The sequence below is a fragment of the Lytechinus pictus genome, chromosome 7, assembly GCF_037042905.1.
Source record: "Lytechinus pictus isolate F3 Inbred chromosome 7, Lp3.0, whole genome shotgun sequence".
Lineage (NCBI taxonomy): Eukaryota > Metazoa > Echinodermata > Echinoidea > Temnopleuroida > Toxopneustidae > Lytechinus > Lytechinus pictus.
The window spans coordinates 7793480-7814936 of record NC_087251.1 but is presented as its reverse complement, the minus strand read 5'-3'; the positions used below and the strand labels follow the sequence as shown (position 1 = coordinate 7814936).

General features: G+C 36.1%; 2 protein-coding genes across 5 annotated transcripts in view; one reads left to right on the top strand and one right to left on the bottom strand.

Annotated features, from left to right (window-relative positions):
• The first annotated feature begins 6649 nt into the window (after positions 1 to 6649).
• LOC129265048 (uncharacterized protein CXorf65 homolog) lies at positions 6650 to 17174 on the top strand. The gene is made up of 5 exons (XM_054903029.2): positions 6650 to 7052; positions 12720 to 12806; positions 13991 to 14107; positions 14875 to 14955; positions 15500 to 17174. The coding sequence occupies exons 1-5, from the start codon at positions 7028 to 7030 to the stop codon at positions 15673 to 15675; spliced, it is 486 nt and encodes a 161-aa protein (XP_054759004.2). The 5' UTR covers positions 6650 to 7027; the 3' UTR covers positions 15676 to 17174.
• Positions 17175 to 21457, bottom strand: part of LOC129265046 (uncharacterized) — a 28537-nt gene continuing 24254 nt past the window's right edge. For 2 of the 4 annotated variants that reach the window (XM_054903027.2, XM_054903025.2), the window contains 3 exons: positions 21245 to 21381; positions 17895 to 20974; positions 17175 to 17723 (listed from right to left, as the gene is read on the bottom strand). In XM_054903027.2, the coding sequence (XP_054759002.2) occupies positions 20702 to 20974; positions 21245 to 21381 (410 nt within the window). In that variant the 3' untranslated portion in view covers positions 17175 to 17723; positions 17895 to 20701. The remainder of the gene's footprint in view (positions 17724 to 17894; positions 20975 to 21244; positions 21382 to 21457) is intronic. The other 2 variants (XM_064101830.1, XM_064101828.1) reach the window with 2 other exon arrangements.

Genomic DNA, 21457 nt, shown 5'->3' with positions numbered 1-21457 from the left:
TATGTTGCGTGCTTGTTTTGTTATAGCATAGCAATCAAGATGAAAGGGAAATGGATGAATGAAGAGAGAAGGGGGGAGAATGTGAGGCTAATTCTGAAAAACGTTATCTATAAAAACATGAGGAAATGGATGAGTATAAAAGAGGGGAAACAGAACTGAGATTGTGCTTGCGACATATATATGCTTTGCAGAAAGGATTCAGTGGAAATTATTGAACAAAAAAAGAAAAATAATTGGAAAATATGAGAGATATATGCCTAATGAGGAGTGGAAACTGAGGAGGGACACATCGCTTCCTTGGACATTGGTTATTGAGGCCGAAGTATCCCACTCCCTCCACTTTGTGATATTATTTTCACTAAGTATCCATTATTGAAATAATACTTTTTTGTATTTGAAATCATTAACGAATGCAGAAGAAAGTGAAGCGAAACAAACAAACCACATTTCTCTTAACCGATATCCCCTCATTATCATCCTCAAAATAAAAAACATTTACACATCTCTGAGCTCAATAATCTTAATACATATACAAGAAAATAATCATCGAAAATTGTTTTTTATTACACACAATTATTATTCGTAAGCATGTACTCTGCATATTTTGTTATTTCAATTTCATGCATTTTTACATCATGTTCCATATACATATTGATGGCAGCTTGCCATTGATCAAAACTCAGCTTCCGAAGGGTAGATAGCTCTGGGGAACCTTGATTTAAGCTACTTAAAGCCCCTTTCACAATTGACGTACGACCACTTGCGACCTTTTGGTCGTGCGACAGGCTGCAACAGGCATCAATCGCCAGTCATCTCATAATATCGCACATAGGCTTTCACAGTTGCAACAGCTGTCGTACAACAAAAACAACCAGTAAAACCCGTTGCACGAGTAAGTCGATTATGATCCTATTGTGCTCGTGCGATCACATGCGAGTGTTGCACGAGGGATTGCGAGGGGAACGGTCGCACACAACGGTAGTGCAATGTTGTAAGCCGTTGCGATCGGTCTTGCAACAGTCTTATGGCACATCATATTATCGCACCCAGTCGCAAGACAGGTCTCTGTACATGTAGGTCGCTAGCACATGTGCAAGTGTTGTACGACCTCCAGTCGAGTAAATGCGACTACTTAGTTGTGCCACCTCTCGCACCAAGTCGTGCAACGTTGAACAACACTCCCACGATGATCGCCCGACCGATGGTACGACCCCGGATACGAGCTGATGCGAGTGAATCGGTCGTATTTGATCGCGTTCGGATTTTGAACATGTTCAAAGTTCAGATGTGACCAGTCACGACCACCTCGAGTTCGTGCGACCGTCTACAACGACTGCGAGTGCTCGCAAGTCACCAAGAGATCGATCGTGCAACAGCAGAAAAAAACTGTTGCAGGCGGTCGTAAACTGGTCGGATGTCAATTGTGAAAGGGGCTGTACGGTCGCATACATGCGAATGCAACGGTAGTGGAATGTTGTAAGCCGTAATTTCGATCGGTCTTGCAACAGTCTTATATTATCGCAACCAGTCGCAAGACTGGTCTCTGTAGGTATCTAGCGCATGTGCAAGTGTTGTACGACCTCCAGTCGACTAAATGCGACTATACGTAGTTGTGTCACCTCTCGCACCAAGTCGTACAACGTTGAACAACACTCACACGATGATCGTCCGACCGATGGTACGACCTGATGCGAGTAAACCAATCGTATTTGATCGCGTTTGGATTTTGAACATGTTCAGATTCAGATGCGACCAGTCACGACCACCTCCGACCACCTCAAATTCGTGCGTTCGTCTACAACCACTGCGAGTGCTCGCAAGACACCAAGAGATCGATCGTGCAACAACAAGAAAAATCTGTTGCAGGCGGTCGTAAACAGGTCGTACGTCAATTGTGAAAGGGGCTTTAGCTACGCCTACCATTGTTCTCTCTTCATTCATTGCTTTGACAACATATCTAAATAGAAAAAAAAGTTGCGAAAGCTGTTGTACATGTACAATTTCTCATATAGATCGACATTCGTTATAGTAGTTTATGAGACACAGTATAATGAGCTATATCCTTTTTTCAAATAAAGATACATTATGATAAACAAATCTTCATACAAATATTAAGTTATTTCTATTATTCTTAGATTATCAATACGTCTTGTACATGAGAAAAACTAATGACAAATACTTCTAAATAATGGCCAAATTGCTTTTGTAATGCACACAAATCAGGTTGATAAAAAGTAGCATCATACGACATTTAATGTACCCTTAACCTTACATGTACCCTTAACCTTACATGAAAAATTGCCTCGTATTTTCATCCACAGCAAAAAGAGCCCCGCCGGGGTAATTTGACACGAAGGAAAGACGAACTAAAGATGATGCATTTTATTTATTATTGAAATACTTTTTCAAAGACCTAACTTTGATACTGTTTTTTTTTCTCCTTCCCCTTTTTTGCACCACTTCAATGATTTTCGAAAGCGGTCGGCCATGCCTTTCCTCCTGTGTACCACTGCCCCTGCAGCTCCGCCCTGGCAAGAGCATTATTTCTTGTGGCAAGTTATCATGGCAAAATCCTGCATTTTTTATTGATGAATAGTATCATCTGATCATTGTCAAAGACTTCGAACAATGACACTGTCACATGGTGCGCATATAATTCAGAACAAGGATAACGAACACATGCCATTTACGATCTCCACAAATAAAAAAATCCTAGTATCCAAATCAACCACATACACAATGGTGACATAGTTCTGTATTATCAGTTCTTACTTTTTCCGTTCCACACGTACTTATTAATTTTTTATCAACCTAATTCCATATCGCCACTCATTTATGTTTCTTGCTACTTTTGCAAGGTCGAATGGAGGCCAATCTTTATTGTGTATATTGACTGGCTGTTTTATTTATTTATTTATTTGTTTTATCCATATAAAATATATACCTTGTTTGTATATTTGCGTTTTTTGTCAATTTATATGTCATGTTTTTTACCTTGTACTGGCATTTGTAATTCAGCCTTTGGCTGCAACGAATGTTTTTTGATGTACCAATAAAGACCATTATTATCATTTAACTAGTTGTCAGATATTATGTGCGCACATTTACAAATTTTCATAAGTCAACGATAAAAGTATAAATTTGGGATTTAGGGTATAGAACAATCCCATCAGATTAAATTAAACACGCGAGTTACTCGTAATTCCTCGCCACACTACAATTTCTAATTGATAATTTTCTTTCTGAATAAAATTATCTGCCATAAGATTTATTATGAGTAGTGGACCTGTACTGTCCACATGTCTCACTTCAATTGACGATCCTCTCCAATTCTCAATCCTCTTACAAACATGGATGCGGATCAGAAATATCTATGTCAGATTCCATGCGGAGAGTCAATATAACTGCTTTGTTAGTCCCAAAATCCGGGCCCAAAATACATTATAATCAGACCAAAATCAATCTGTAACGTTTTTACTGGCTTTGTAATACATCTTGGCTAATACAATAACGTTTTGGGATAATGTCATAACTTAACAAAATTTTTCATTGGCTTCGTTATCACTCTCAAAATTGTGAAGTAGTTTATTCCTCAAACAGATTCATTGTTCATCAGTTTAATTTGGATTGACACAGCTCACCATAAATGGGATGAGTGTCCTCATCACGACGCCATTTTGGTTGGAATGTCCAATTGCTTGACCAAACTTCATTGACATTTGGAGGACATAATGAGGCACAAACAGAGTGATATAAACTATATGTTTTCCTTGAATTAAACAATAGTCATGATAGTTATAAGTCATTACTTCTTTTATACCGCAACTGAATACAAAAAACTACCTACAAAAAAATCTTCTTTGATAGATTTCCAAAACATCTTATTGCCACATTTACTACTTTTCACAGAGCAAAATGCTCAATTAAACTTCTACAAAATACGTCAATTTATAAAGTCACATGAACAATGTAACAATCATCACTCACCGATGGTAGTGTAGGGTATGGGCTTGGAAACTACAAGTATAAAGAAGACCTTTCAAAGGAAAGTACCATCTTCTTGTTTTCGAAAATAAATCAGAAAATAAACCAGCCATCTCTCATGTCTCTTGGCTTGAGTCGGCTATCTGCACCTCTGCACACCAAGACAGAGTCGGACAGGCGCGTAGCCAGGGGGGGGGGGGCGGTGGGGGCGGTCGCCCCCCCCAAAAAAAAAGTCCCCTAAAAGAAAAAAAAAGAAGAGAAAAAATAGGGGAGAAAATGAAAAGCGAATGGAGGAAAGGGAAGAAGGGTAGCTTTGTGGGTTTTTTCTTTTTATTCTTTATTTTTTTCTCAAAAGAGAAACTCCTTCACTCTTGCTCTAAATTTATATATGAATTTTGCTTCTGCGCTGCGCGCGGTTCAATGACAATATTGCAGTTCTCCATTGTTTCCTCCTCAGCTACATGTGTTTTTTGCCAGTTAAAGTTCAAATGTATACATTACGACATGGAATTACCTCAGCTATATGTGTTTTTTGCCAGTTAAAGTTCAAATTTATACATTAGGACATGGAATTAGTGTAAGGTTAGGCCGAAGTATACGAAGTTATTATTTTTTTTATTGATCGCGCAACTTCTGGTCGGGTCGGCTCCGGGCGGTAAAATCTTTATATCAATTTCTGCCGTCACCTCCATATAGGCAACTTCTCCTGCTTTTCAGCTCATTACTAAACAACCATAATTTTGAGGCAAACATGCTCCTAATTTAAAAAGAGGAAGGTATAAAATTCGCGTCGTATTAAATAAAAAAGTACAATATTTTTTATCAAATTCTATTAAACTTCATGTCATTTCCCTGCATATTCATCTTCTGTCCTTTTTTGCGCCCTCAGTTTGAAATTTTGAATGACACTTAAGTTTCTTTATCATTCAAAATGAAGCGCTTCAGGATAAGTCAAAGAAATTATACATCATCCTTTTTTATATAATTTCAATAAATCACAGAAGTTTCAAGTTTTTGCGCACTATTTTCCTTGTAATGAAGTTCAATAATCTTAGAAAATCAATTGAATTAGAGCCGATGGGGTATTAGAGCTATCTGCATTTGATGAAACGTCCGCCCTTTGAAATTTCAGAGTTTCGTTGCTCTGCGCGGGGAGGAATATTTTCCTCTCGGCATATATACTTCTTCTCCTCTGTTTTGGGAGTTAAAGATATGCACTGTCGCTAAATTGTTTGTAATCAAATCTGATCTTTCCAAGGAAAGTATTCAATATATCTTAGAGAATACCCTTTTCTCGGGACCCTTTTCTTTGCAAAAAATTGATAAAACGCTTTAGCTTCCGCGCTTCGTGCGGTGTTATTATTATTTTAATTTCCGCCATTTTTGTGTTCCTTTTTTGTGCGTTCACAATCACTTTTGAAAACAAGGTTCAAAATCACAATAAAGTCAACTGAATTGGAGCTGATATAGGTACTAGAGACAAGAGAGACGGCTCCTTTTCATTTTAATTTATGAAACACCGAAAGCTTCGCGCTTCTGCACCCACCCCTAGGGAGCGCGCTTCGCGGGCATTCAGTTTACCGCCCCCTCCAAAATGAAATGCTGGCTACGCGGTTGGAGTCGGAGGGTGTGTCTTCTTACCACTATCCTAGTACAGCAGCAACTAGTACACACATATGCTTATACAAATGAGTTGCACCAACAAATGTTCAGGTTCAATAACAAGTGTTAATGCCATGCTACATGTACTTTCTTTTCATTGTTAGGCATAAATCATTACACACAATACAACTAGCACTGGGCATCTGAAATGATCACTCAACCATCAATGACACATTCTCCTCTCCCCTCACTTCCCCCTCTCCCCCTCCCTTTTCCCCTTTCTTTCTCTCTCTCTCCCCCTCTCTCTCTATTTGCCTCTATTTATTTTTCTCTCTCAACCTTTTATGCTTCAAACTGCACGCCCCAGTTTATGCTGGATTTTTTGTGCAAAGAAATATTGATAAATTACTTGAATTTTCCAAACGTGACAGACACAAACCTCAGGTTATGATTTTTTGAATTGATATATTTTACTAGAGATTGAAACCAAGTTGGTGATGCGAATTTCGATATACAGACAAAAGCAAGGATACAGTGAACTAATTAATACTATTTTGAAACCACATCAAAAGTTATCAAATATATAATGCACTGGTTCTATTGTACTATGATACCATTAATATTCATCACGCGCGGCTTATCTTTTACAATGATAAGAAACATTAATGAGATCTTATATGAGTGATCTGTTTATTATATCAGTGTTAAGAAGTCCGTACACAGTTATATTTACACTTTAAACCCTCTGTGTAAACAGTTCAACTAATGTAGTTTAGGGTCGTAGTTCAAGCGAGAATATTTATTTATATATCTATTTATTTATATATTTATTTATGTTTTCTTTAGACAGGGTGGTCTCTTCAGTATACATAAAAACTCATTTATGAGGGAGCCCTGTACATATAAAAATACATTTAACAATCATGAAACAGTGAACATTGAAAGTAATAAAATAAAATAAATTAGAAGAAAAGCTACATGCTATATTATCCACCATTGTCGATAATGATTATGTTCTGCCTTCTCTTGAATCCCCTCCCCATGTCCCCTGCTCTCCTTTATCAGATCTCACTGTCATATCAAGAAAATGTATTAATTTGAACCCCATTCAATTTATATATCTCGCCAAAGGAAAATGAACGTCGATATTTTCGTTCCACATGAGCGACATTTGTGAGCATCAGATGATGAAGTCCTTTTCCCTTTGTTATTCGAGATTCTAACAACGAATTGACTTCGATTTGTCTTCCGCATGTGAATGGGTCATGCCCTGAGGGGTACGGATCATCAAAACACCACCACGCAGTTAACTTCGATCGCACTCCAACTCTCTATACACTCATTCACCGTTAACTACCAATACCACTCCATTAGACGTGTATCTTTTATTTGGCGCGATCAGCTTTTTTAAAATAAATTTCTACCACTTACTCTGTTCGCCATGTTTATAACTGTACGCTATGGAGGTAGGTACTTCAACCATATTCTCTGTTTTGTTATCATGTAGATGAATATTTTGCTCTTTGCATCATGTATAGGATATTGCCTTTCTATCGGATTTACATGTATACACTTCTATTCAGGGAAAATGTTTAGTACACAGGATTACTGGAGCGTGTGGATATAGTGCGTGCATACCAGTGTCTCTTCGACGTTGCTAGGCACGCGTTATACCAGTTTTTATATCAGTACTTCGTATAGTGCTCAAACGTTTGGCGGAATATTGTACATAACGTATATTATTTAGCCTGCTGGATGTGAATCCATGCTATTCGTGTTTTTATGTTATAAGTCGGTTTCACCATGATCGCACACAGATACGTTCCTAATCAATATACCTGTTGATGGTTACAAAGCAACCTGCTACAATGACTACTTAATTTTGTATAGGCTATGTATCATTATGCATTACAATTACTATAATTATATATGTGAATGATGTGTTGAAAATTGTACATGTATGTAATTATGACAATAGATATGTTAATCAAAAAGAAAACACAACTTATACACTAAAAGTTAAAACAACCAAATGAAAATTTTCAATTTCATATGTAGGTAGTTCTCTGTGGAACGATTTACCCATTGGTATTTAAAACAAAGCCATCTGTGTTTTCTTTCACAAGAGCACTTGAAGAGTTCCTATTAAATGAATGAATGAATGAATGAATGGATGAATGAATGAATGGCGAGCAACTTAAGATTAAATGTATTTATAGTCGTCAATCCACTCTTACTATACTATAACATAAATTTCATTTGTATCATAGTTTAATGTCAATAGTATATTCAACTTTAATTATGTGAGTACAAAGTGTATATTTCATTAATCTTATTTTTTTTCAGCAAGACAAATATATTGTATTTGAGCATTTAAAGGTACCAGACCCGACTAGCATTCATGCTATTTTAAGGTTCATATTATCTTGTAAGCTATTATATTTCATTAAACTTCTTTGATGTACGGTTTTTATGCTGTAATTTTTTTTAAATAATAAATTCAAATTCAAGTTTAAGTTTTAAAAATGCAGTATTTTCATGCATTCTCAAATATCAATCACATCTTGCATCATTAATTTTTAGTTCAATTGCTTGGTGTTTTTGCTAGAAGAACGTGTAATTAAAATAATGTACTAGGTGTTTGTTATCCCCGGATTTGTTATATGCATGTAATGGAGGCCCACGTCATTTGTAGAGATTTATCGCATTTAGTTTTGCAACACAATTTGCACACATTATTACTAGCTAGAAAATTATTTTGTTCACTAAGCATGCCAATGACTGCATATTCTTGATACAACATGTATTTATATCAATATTTATCACTTACCTAAATACTTACCTGCCATGATTACCAGGTTATAGTATTCATAAAATAAATCCATGGTTATTGAACCTTTTGTTTATGAAAACCCATAGCATAACTTTTGCAAAGATCCAATAATTTCCTAGTGTTGATGAACCATTATAAATGTGGGAAAGTTTCATGGAGCATGTTCCATTGGTGTAGTTCAGAGACCACAATACTATGACAAATATGATATTTTTGGCAGGTGCACAGTAAGGATGTTGTCATGGCAACATCATACACTATGAAGCCAAATATCTATCTATATATACATTATATAGTCATGAGGTTCAATTTTATGACAAATTGTCCATCAAAATGACCAGATTTCTATCATAGTAACACATTTATACATTACTTCTTATTTGACGAGGTTGTAATGTTTTTTTTTTTTTAGATACAACGTTGTAAGTGTACCCTTGGATCATTTTGATCGTCATAATATTGAAAGTTATTGTATGGCATTGAAAATTGAAAGAAGAGTTTGTTACAAGAATTTGAATAGTGTGCAAATCCGTCACGATATATAGAACTATTGAAATGTATATTTTCTGACAGCTTTATTTCCGAATATACATCATGATAAAGAGCAACTTTAAATGGAAAGGAAGTGGAAATTGAATATCGAGAGAGGGAGAGAGAGAGAGAGAGAGAGAGTGAGAGAGAGAGAGAGAGAGAGAAAGGTATGGAAATATAGGGGAATGCAAGTGAGAGTGCAGCGTGCCGAACTCCTCAGATCGGATTTGTACGAAGCCCCAAACCGGACATTTTTGACATCCAAAAAAAAAAAAAAATTATCACGTACGTACGCAGTATTATTACGTACGTACGTAATATTATTACGTACGTACGCAGTATTATTACGTACGTACGTGATAATTATTACGTACGTACGTGATAATTATTACGTACGTACGCAGTATTATTACGTACGTACGCAGTATTATTACGTACGTACGTGATAATTATTACGTACGTACGCAGTATTATCACGTACGTACGCAGTATTATTACGTACGTACGTGATAATTATTACGTACGTACGCAGTATTATTACGTACGTACGCAGTATTATTACGTACGTACGTGATAATTATTACGTACGTACGCAGTATTATCACGTACGTACGCAGTATTATTACGTACGTACGTGATAATTATTACGTACGTACGCAGTATTATCACGTACGTACGCAGTATTTATTACGTACGTACGTAATGTTATCTCCCAAAAGGTCATACATGAAATCTGATCACGCGCGCTAGCGCGAAGCCCGCAGGCTTTAAATTTTTATGTGGGCCTACAATAGGCCTTCTGCTTTGATTGTTCCCGCATAGAATTTCCCTTTAAATACCAGCCTCTTCAAATAGTTTTTCTTTTTTTTAAACACCTATACATCTTCACTTAATTTACATCAATTAATACCATATCATATTCAAATTTAAGCAGAGAACGAAGCAATTTCAAAAGGGTGGTAAAATAATAGGGGCTCATCCCAGTGTCGCGTGTGGGTACATTTTTGAAAAAAACTGTCTCGCCAAAACACTAACATAATAGGCCTTTAATTGTCCTTTCCCCAATGTGTTTCTAGCAGTTTCTGAAAGGAATGGTTTAATTGAAAACACAGCCTGATGACGAGAACAAATGAAATGGTTATCATATGAATATTGTGGGTTATATAGCAGGGACCTGGGAACTCGCGGGGGTGCTGGGGGTGCTGAAGCACCCCCAAAATTTTTCCTGGGGGTGCTGCGTGTATTATTTTCCATAGGCAGCACCCCCACGAAATCAGGTTCCCTTTGTATTTTTTATATATGTTATAATGTACATATTATCACATCCGACAATCGCAAATCATACAACGTCTTTCACATATTCCAATAACATCCCTCCTATAACATGTAACGCGACTCAATCAAGCTCCGGCACGCCGATACAGACGTAGTCGCGCGCGATACGTGATAACCATTATAGTTTACACACTACCATGACTACTCGATAGCAGGGAGGGACAAGGGTGTGGTTGCATGACTTGAAACTTGGGGTTTTATGTCGAATCAAGTGTGGGCGAGCCCGACAGCCCGTGTTTTGTATAAAGAATTACAATTCAGACAATAAAAATCAAATTTCAGTCTTTTTCGCCCTGCCCCATGGCCCTGGGAAGCGGGGGTGCTGGGGGTGAAGCACCCCAAAATGTGGGGGTGCTGCATGTGTTATTTTCCATAGGCAACACCTCCTGGAAATCTAGTGGTAAGTTGATGAATGACAGAAATGTAATGAAAATGAACGACGTTTTGTAGACCCCCACCCCCTTAAGAATTTTCCGACACAGTACTTAAAATAGTGTTTAAATTCACCCTTTTTCAAATCGGAATTTCAAATATTTTCTGCTCGTGCTTCGCGCTCGCATTATTGATTTTTATAATAAAAACAAAGTATTTATATACAACGCCCAGATACTAAAGGGCTAACTCTAAACACGCGCACGCATGTTTATTCAGATACGCAGCTTGTTTTGGGGCTACTCCGGGCTGAAAATATTTATATCAAATACAATTTTATGAAAATCTGATAACAAATAGTTAAGTTATTTAATTCTAAAGTTTAGCAATAGTTTATGAAAATGGTGATATGCATGTCGTCATGAATATTAAATAGGTAATAATACTGCGTACGTACGTGATAATACTGCGTACGTACGTAATAATTATCACGTACGTACGTAATAATACTGCGTACGTACGTAATAATACTGCGTACGTACGTAATAATACTGCGTACGTACGTAATAATTATCACGTACGTACGTAATAATTATCACGTACGTACGTAATAATTATCACGTACGTACGCAATAATACTGCGTACGTACGTAATAATTATCACGTACGTACGTAATAATACTACGTACGTACGTGATAATTTTTTTTTTTTGGTTGTCAAAAATGTCCGGTTTGGGGCTTCGTAGATTTGATCAATGCGGGTTAAAAAAAATCTTTTGTATTAGCATGATCGCTTTCCAGTTGAAACAAAAAGTGATTTTATTTTTTTAACGTTTCCTTTTGAGTTTAAATCATGAGCATATATCACTACTTGGGGGTCTTAAGATGGCGATTGTTTGAGGAGATAAAGAACGCTAGACAAATAATACAATGGAAAGTGTTTTGGAGAAGCTGACGATCTATTTTGTGGAGGGACAATAGAATGCAAACATTATGTCAGAAATAGATCGACAGGTTTCCATTATGTTGCACATGAGTTATTGAGTTTTGTACAAGAGGGTATTCTGTTTCTCTTCGTGCATATTATGATGTGGTTATGTGTGCAGGGGTTCATGATTTGAGATTTTGAGTTCACTACAGACAGACAAGGTAGATTGGTCTAATGGACCTGTCTAGAACTTTTATATACCTAAAGCAAATCCAATTGTTCTCCTTGTTGTCATGACAACCACATGCATGCATATTAAAACAGACGTCATGGGCAAGTTAAGGATAGAATCTGCTTTTTTTTGCATATCAGAAGCAGTTAAATGTTGTTTGTTATCTGTATGAGCGCATCAATAATGGTATTTAATCCAATAATGCGCCAATTTAATCTTATTGTCTGCTTTCTTAGAATCATTTTCAAGATTTTGAATTATTTAAACATAATTTGGTCAAGAACAAATATCTATGTGCTGTATATCGATACTTTAAAAATCGGTTTATGTATTAAAACCCTTGTTACATTATTGAATTCGAATTTGGTTGGAAGATTGAAAGAAAGGGCGAGGAAATACGAAAGAATGGTAAGGTAGTAGTTTAATCACAAACTCGGAGCAGATGACAGGTCTGCAACCCCTCTGCAACAAAACATACTTGTCTTCATCAAAGTTCAGAGAAAAAAGATAGTCAGGTCACACATGTTATCAACTATCTCGAATTTCGTTATAAATTATGTAATCAATACTTATTTCGTCATGATACTTCGAATCAACAATAAGAGAAGGACGAAAGGACACATTGTTTCATTCGAATTGAAGTATACTTTATGCACCCTTTTCATCCAGATCTGTCGATTATCATGCATTTTTGTTTGGCTATGTTCTGAGCTGCAAAGAGAGAGAGAGAGAGAACAGAAAACAATAATGTCAAAACTTCTTGTTTTCTTGATTTTATATGATATTTTAAATAATCTTTAGTGTACCAGCGTGAATGAAATATACCGCAAAGCTAAAAGAAAGGAATGAAAAGGAAGGGCAAACTTCCCAAGGTTGAACATGAAATGTTTTTCCTTTTGCAGATGACAAGAGTGAACTGTTCAATCCCAATTGCCGAAACGTTATTTTATTGGACAATATCAGAGAAAGATGTAATTGCGACGAAGATGGTACGTTGATATTTTCTCCTTTTGTTTCTTCTCCTCCTTCTTTTCCCTTCCTCATTCTCTTCTTCCCTCCTCCTCTTCCTTCTTCTTCTTTTTTTTTTGATTATCATCTTTCTCATCCAATTGGTCTCCTTCCCTCTTCTTCCGTCCCCCTTTTTTCCTTCTTCTCCTCTTACTTCTCCTTCTCCTCCTCCTCTCCTTCCTCCTCTTCTTCTCCTCCTCCTCCCTCTTCTTCTTCTTTTCCTCCTCCTCCTTCTTCTTCTTCTTCGTCTTCAACTTCTTCATCTTCTTCTTTTCTTCTCCTTCTGCTTCTCCTCCTCACTGTCCTTTTCACTTCGTTCCTGCATCCTTCTATTTTACGTAAGTAATGTAACATATCCTTCTAAGCTATACTCTCAAAATGAACATTAATAAAATATGTATTAAAAGAATAGAAAAATTGAGAGTTTATATTGAAGAAAGAGATCGTGTCTAGATTAGATGCATTCGACGTTAAAGGACACGTCCACCCCAACAAAATGTTGATTTGAATAAAAAGAGAAAAATCAAACAAGCATAACATTGAAAATTTCATCAAAATCGGATGTAAAATAAGAAAGTTATGACATTTTAAAGTTTCGTTTAATTTCACAAAACAGTTCTATGCACATCCTGGTCGGTATGCAAATGAGGAGACTGATGACGTCATCCACTCACTATTTCTTATGTATTTTATTGTATGAAATATGAAAATATTCTAATTTTCTCCTCATTGTCAAGTGAAACGACGATTATTTCCTCCATGAACATGTGAAATTAGCATTGTTTAATAATATATGGTTCAGTCAAGTTGGTCCTTATTGTCAAATCTGTAAAAAATGAAATATTGTATAATTCAAACAATAAAAAACAAAAGAAAAAGTGAGTGAGGAACATCATCGACTCTCATCTATTTGCATGTCACTGAGTTGTGCATATCACTGTTTTGTGAAAAATAAGCGAAATTTTAAAAATTCGTAACTTTCTTATTTTACATCCGATTTTGATGAAATTTTCAGCGATATGCTAGTTTGATTTTTCTCTACTTATTCAAATCAATGTTTTCCTGGTGTGGACTTGACCTTTAAAGTGATGGACACGGTTACTATTATTGTCGGAAGTCTTGTGAAATCATAAGGCAATTTATTACTTGTTTTCTTCTTCTTTAGACGTGATTGATCTGTCAGATGAGAATGGATCTGTTGCTAATTTACCAGGTCACCTTGATGATTATGGCAAGAACTTCCTTTCTGACAGGGGATCCTTTATACTCGTCAGAGTAGAACGTAAATATATCTTCTTTATATAGAGAAATTAGAAAGAAATGTATAGTCGTATTAACTTCAACTTGTCACATATTCCTGTTTGGGTATACAGTATTGGCGTTGTAGAAGAAGGTTGTTGGATGAAATGAATATTATTCTGCTTACTGGTAATTATGAAAATAATTTGTATGTATGATCATAATATTTCTTGACAAGCTCTGAAGATTAATATGTGGTGCTTTTATTTTGTGTATAGTAAACTAGGATATATATTTAAATACTGTAAACACACCATGTGTTAACTCAATATTAATTGAACTTTGAATGTACTGGCTGGAAACTAGAAGGTTTTGCTTTGAATATTTGTAGCGAAAATCAGTAAACGTCCTTCACCTGTAACATGAATATATATTAATATGTTGCAAAGAGACAGAATTGATTTATCATTTAACGAATTTGAAATTCTGTTTATGACAGGATCGTAATACTGTTGTTCTCGATCCACAGCAGAGTGGAACATGTTGGTACCAATGTTGTATTTATTTATATAATAGGTTGAGGGTTAAATGAAAGGAATGTGAGAACCCCAAAAACTAAACGTCAATCAACCATAATGATCTTTGTTTTCTGTTTGGATCATTAACTGTTTGATTGTCATTAATTTTCGTAAAGTTCTTTCGTGTCCAATCGTTTATTTTCCCCACGATGATCAAAAATAGATGTTCATGTCAAAATGCGAATGTGAATGTCATTTATTTTTAATAATTGCCCCCCCCCCGTATGCTTAGGAGATGGCGACGAAGGTGATGATGATCGCATTACATATATCCCACTCTTACAAGGAGTTGATGATGATAAAGATTTTCTATGTGAGTACATGTACCTCTCAGTAATTTATGTCATTCCAAGAGTTAGTACTATGGATCCATTATTCAATTCAACTTGTTATAATGAAAATCATCCTTTCAGCTAATATTAAAATGTTATTTATTTACATTTCCTTTCCCTTTTATATATATATATCTATATAAAAGGGAAATATAGATATAAATATATGTTCATTTATATATTCGCACTCGTAACATAACTAAAGATATTGCTACAGTGTAATAGGTATATCACAATAGCGGTTTTCTTAAGTTTATGCACTTTTATAAAATCATGATAGACAATCTTCTACAAACGTAATGCTGCATGACAGAGAAATTCACAAATGTATATTCTTTGTTATTATTATATTTTTTTATATCATACTTACCAAATTTGGATTTGTCACCATAAATTTGGGGTATAGTTAGAATATAGGCTTTCAGAGTTTCATATCCTGGTTCCTCTGACTCTTGTTTCAAAGATGTATGCATCACTGAGTAGTGTTAAACAGTTGTCATGATCTGTTTGTTCACTCTAAATCAGCACGATTAAATCCTAAACCAACGAAGGGTGGACCCGGAGGAAAAGGAAGACGGAAGGGTGATCGAGCAGGATCACCCTCATCAGCGAAGGGTGACAGAAGAAAAGGACGCCAGAAACAAGAACCGAGCAGACGAAGCGGTGGTACAGGATCAAGAAATACACCATCAAAACGATGACATCACAATGGAACTTTCCTTGCTGCCGATTATCTCAATTGCAATTTGGAGTTCTCCAGTGTTTATTGGACGTCATGGACGATGTATATAGGGGTTGCCCTTTATTAAAAAAGGAGGACTTTTGTCTTGGTATGGGTTGCTTAATTGCAGTGTCTTGCTTTTCTAGGACAACTATGTGGCCTTGCCCTTGTCTTTGACCTCAGTCCTCTAGACCTTGGATTCAGAAGTCTGAAGTCTTTGGTAGTCTGACCTTGCAACAACACTGCTGAATTGGTGAGAGTATCACCGTTTCTTTCAGGACAAGCAGCTAAATACTTACTGCAGCAGAAATGTGTTTGCAATAAGTGCAAGGCTATTTATAGAAAATATGTAATCATAACATGAACAATAAAATGAAACATGTTATGAAATGTTTGAAAGCCTGAGTAATAAGGATTGATATTTTCAGTCTGTCCGTGACATTGATCATTGTATGGATTCTCAATATGAAATTATTTAGGAGCAACCATGAACCAAATTTCAGAAATTTTGAACAGTAATGCCCTGCACAATGAAACATGATATCAAAATTAATGAATTACAATTTTACAGGCCTTCAATTATTTTCAAAATTAGTCAAATGTCTGACAACCGATCAGACCCTTCATGATTCTAGGTAAAGCACAAACAATTGTGGATTAAAAAGGTAATTTTATTGTATTTAATAAAAGCAATGGTCATAGATGCCAGAACACGAATAGAGTTGGCCATTTTGTACACAGAAAATTCTTTTCTACTCGGCTGAAAATAGGTTTGTCAGCCCTGAAGTCAGGCTTAAGTTTGAATCCCATTATCCATATGACAGTGCTCATATCGGTTACATCACTAAAGCGAGATACATGACTGTGCAAAAGGGGGCGGGGTCATAAACACATCATTTTGTAAACTTTTTATTCATGATGGTGAAGGGCAGTTTTTTTGTCTAGAAGTTTTTGGTAATTTGCTGTCTGGGAATATACAGGGATAATGCTAAATTCAACATATGTCTATGAATTAGAAGAAAAAGGGATCCTCTAATCATATTAGTTTAAGAATAGGTTTATAGACATATGAAGAACATGAAACGTCTTTTTAATGGACTTAAATACTTGTTAGATGAGCTTCTTACTGTCACTAAAACACATTTGCCAAAATATCTATCATCACAATGAACATCACAAACATCCAATTCTATGTTGAAGTATCTCAACTCTGGAATAGATCTTTGGCACACACTTTAGAATTCTACTTGGATGTTGAAAATGTTGATTTATTGAAGTGAACTATATAAATGATTTGGCTGTGTGCGAGTGAATATACTCTACTGTATCAACTCATAAAATCCGTCCATGTTTGTTTAGCAAGAAGACTGTGGTTCACCAAATTTCATACATCTTATTGTATAAAAATTTAAATATATGCTCATATTTTGTAATGTAGGTGCTGCTATGTGTCACAATAAATGATATACTCTTGACAAATTTATAGTGAAAGACTCATAATTTATTGAAGTGTTTGCTTCCTACAGTACTATATATCTATACAGAGAACAAGAATATTCACAACGTACCAGATTATTAGATATCTTATATTACAAAATGAATAACACAATGCACATCAGTAATTGGTATTATCTGAACTGTTAAGATCATATAAATCACTATATCAAATACATATCATATCAGATCATATTCAGTCTGTTCAAAGCACAAAGATAGGAAAGCTTTTTTCAAACTACATGGAAACCGGTCTGATTTTGATAGCTACATTCAAACTGATGTTAGAGTTTACTTTTAAATCTAATGTTTATGTCATTAAGTCATTCCCATAGATAAGGATTCTCAACGTATGAAGAGATTTTATAAATCTTTAAGATTCAAACCAGGGAATATGTGAATATATGAGCAAGTACGCTTATAAAGTGAATAATGAATGCACCTTCTTTGACGGGGTAAATTCAGCTAAGTCTGCATGGTTTATACCACTGGTTTTTTCAATAGATATGCATCTATTCTTTGTAGAACGAGCCCCTGGTGGGTGTTTCATAAAGCTGTTCGTAAGTTAAGAGCAACTTTAAGAACGACTGGTGATCATTTCTTGTGGTAAATGGTATATTCATTGGCGACGGTTTAGCGCGTAAGAAAGGATCACCAGTCGTTCTTAAAGACGCTCTTAACTTACGAACAGCTTTATGAAACGGCCCCCTGGTGTTCCTATGAAAGTTTGATAGATATAGTTCAAATCTTAACCATCTTTGGGAATTCTAGCTCATGACTCATCTGGTGCGCTTGAGCTGTGCTGGCAATGGCAGAACTCCTCTTTAGACTCACTCAGAGTCAGTGTGGCATTATTTTAAATATAAATGATAAAAGTAGTACCATAGTGCATGACCTTTACCATTGAAATGACATTCCATAATCCCAGAAATATAACATTGCAGTTACTTGACAGACATTAGTTTGGCTGTTCTGTATAGATGCACTTTATACCTAGTATTGGGGGATCAAGGTGATGGAAAGACAACTGAATATACATGTATAAAAATAAAAATTGAAATGCCTCAATAATCCTCTAATGATTTTGCATATCAACATTCTGCGATATCTTGTCTATGCATGATACTTCCAATACAAAAAAGTGATTATATACATGACCCTATCAGATGGCTGTACTTGAAAGACTAATGAAATAGAATCATGAAATATAACACGTACCGAGACGTAATTCATGCTCTGTATTCAGCATTGTTATGAACCTATAAACTCTTACATGCCCTCAAGAGGTAAGGTATCCAATGGCAATAGGCGCAATAAAAAATAAAACCAAAAGTGAAGTTTCAGCTTCTGCAGTATAATACACAATACTCCTACACATAACCTCAAGGGCAAATGCCCTTTAAAAACTGAACTATACATAGTCCATTATCCATCTGTGAAAATTTGAAACTAAATAAAAAAAAATTCTCATAAATCAATCATAAAGAAGTCTTTGGACACCATCTACATAATAAATAATTTAGTCACCAATCTTCAGACAAAAGAACATGCAGTTTATGACAGCTTGATTCCACAAACAGATATCCAATTTCCTGTGAGTGGTTAGGGGGATTCAGAAGGTAATATGTATTTTAAGAAGACTTCTATCAAGGTAGGAGGGATGGAGACACTTAAATAATTGATTTTACAACTACTACACACTCAATTCCACTTCTATGGTGTTTCTCATCAAAGTCTATTCTGCAACTGGACAAGGGTTGGTGATGCAATGTTTCAAGCCCGGGGGGGGGGGGGGGGGGGGGGGGTCACTCTCCACATGGCCTGCTACGCACCCGCGTCCAGAAAAAGCGTCGAAAAGGGTCCCGTTTCAGGCACTCGGGCGGCGTCGACGTCTTTGGCAAAAAGGGTTGCATTTCAGCACCATTCGCTCGTAAATCGCCGATAAGGGTAGCCTTTTCTTTCTCTCTTCACGCCGTTTAGGGTTGCTAATTTGGTTATGCCATTTAGGGGTGAAAATTTGAGGAGACCCGGGAGCAGACCTAAGCTATAAACACCATGAAAGGCGATTTACAAAACAATCCTCCCACACGCCGGCGCGGCCAGCGCAGCACTCGAGAGTTACCCCTGTACAGTTCTAGTCTATTAGTGCTAGTGTCTTACATCTAGCTCTATACTAGGCAGCATGCGTAACCCACATGCACACGGTCCACAGGTATCACATTAATCGATTTTGATGTTTACGCCACTTAGGGTATCAAATTAGGGGATTTCCCTGTTCACGCCACTTAGGGTGGCTTTTCTCATGGGTTACGCCGTTTAGGGTTGCAAATTTACATGTCATTATGCCGTTTATGGTGCATTTCTGAGGTTGTCGGACACGGGTGGGTAGCAGTCCATGTGGAGAGTGACCCCCCCCCCCCCCCCCCGGGGTTCAAGCAGGGGACACAATTCTGGTTTATCATAAAGTAGAAATTTGCATAAAATTTGAAAGCTCACACATGTTCAAGGTTTTAATGGGGGATACTTAAATTAGAATTTTGGTTGAATCAAACAATTTTGAAGCAGAGTTTTTGTGGACTTAGCATTCAAAACCCAACTTAAGAGAGTATGATAAAGAGATTTCAGGCACATCTAGTTTTATGAGGGCTTTATTACATGCATAGTATATGCAGTCTTGTCACGTAACATACTTTAACTTGAGAATTATGTACTATAAGTACGAAGAACTGTATGCCATCACTGATGTCTGAGTTCATCCCCTCAGTTGATTTTTCCGTGAAGAGTGCTATTAGGATAATCATCAGTCATTTACATTTTTCTTTCATCAATTATTGCCCAAATATTTGACAGGTAACTGAAGGTTCCCCTGACAAGCAGCCTGATTTAAGTACAATCAGTGTGATTAACAAAGCTAAAAATATTAAAGTACAGGTAAAACTATAGCTTTAGGTGGAAGATTTGAATGTATACAAATGTATGTTTCCCTGCAGTTAACAAACCATTTTCATATGCTGAATACAGTATCAGGGATCACTATTTTGTTAAATAGCTATTCCAATTTATAATTTTTACAATTTCTCAATAAGCCTGAACACAAATGAACATCTTGAGAAAAGATGACACATTCTTAATCACATGGGAATACAAGGACATGATTTTAAGATATATATCAAAATTATGAAAATATATCTGGGGTTGAAATTAAAAGACAAAAATGATATGGCACAATCCTATTTTCATGCATTTGGAGTCAATGATATTTCTATATCATGGTGAAAAGGGTATTTGGTTTTGGTATAAACAGCTGTTAAATATCTTAAATGAAACAAAAATATCTATAGCTTCCATTACTTGATAAATTTAAAATATCACTCATTAGAAACAGGACTCCTAATTATTGAAAGCACATGCAAGGGTTACCAATACATATGCTGAAAAGCACAATATAAATATGTGAATACAGACAAAAGAGCAAAAAATAATTTCAGAAGAGCGGTAAACCGACATTGATTTTAGAGTATAATACAAGTCTTTGATTGATTAACACGCCCACCATGACTAGAATGAGGTCTCTTAGGTCCATCATCAATGTGCTTCTTTGGTTCCTTGAGAGAGGTAAATGAGAATGACCTTGCCCCTCCTCCTGCTGCTCCATGATCACCCCCTCCTCTGGTTTCAGGGTAGTCATCGCTACCAAACGATTGTAGCTTATGACGATCTGCATCAGCTATGGCTTTCTTCAGTGCATTTGGATCACTGCTCTCATTAATCGTCTTGTTTCCTTTCTGATGGGTCATAAAAAGAGAGATAATTTTTTCTTTTTAATCATTCTGATTGTCATTTTTTTCCAAACAGAGTCAATTACATCTAAGAATCAACCTGCTTGGATAGTGGGTGTAACATAAAGAGATGTAATTAATGATAACATTCTTTTGTAACATTTTAGTAAAGACCAATGTGCGATCAATCTTATCTACGATTTTACAGGGCTGTAATGTCTTGAATGGGTAATAATTGACATAGAAGTGAATATCAATTTCCAAAAGATTTCTCACCTGAGCGTCTGAATAGAGCATCTTAGCTCCCTTTCCTTCAACCACCCTGATCTCTTTACCATTGTAACCCTTGTCCTTGAGAGTCAATGTCTTCTCTTCAATTTGTTCTATGGCCCAATCAAAGTCTCCACTTGTCTCTGCAAAACAAGAATTATTTGTTCAAGAATTATGTTTTAAGATACAGTTTAAAAGTAGAGGCTTCACAGTACACAA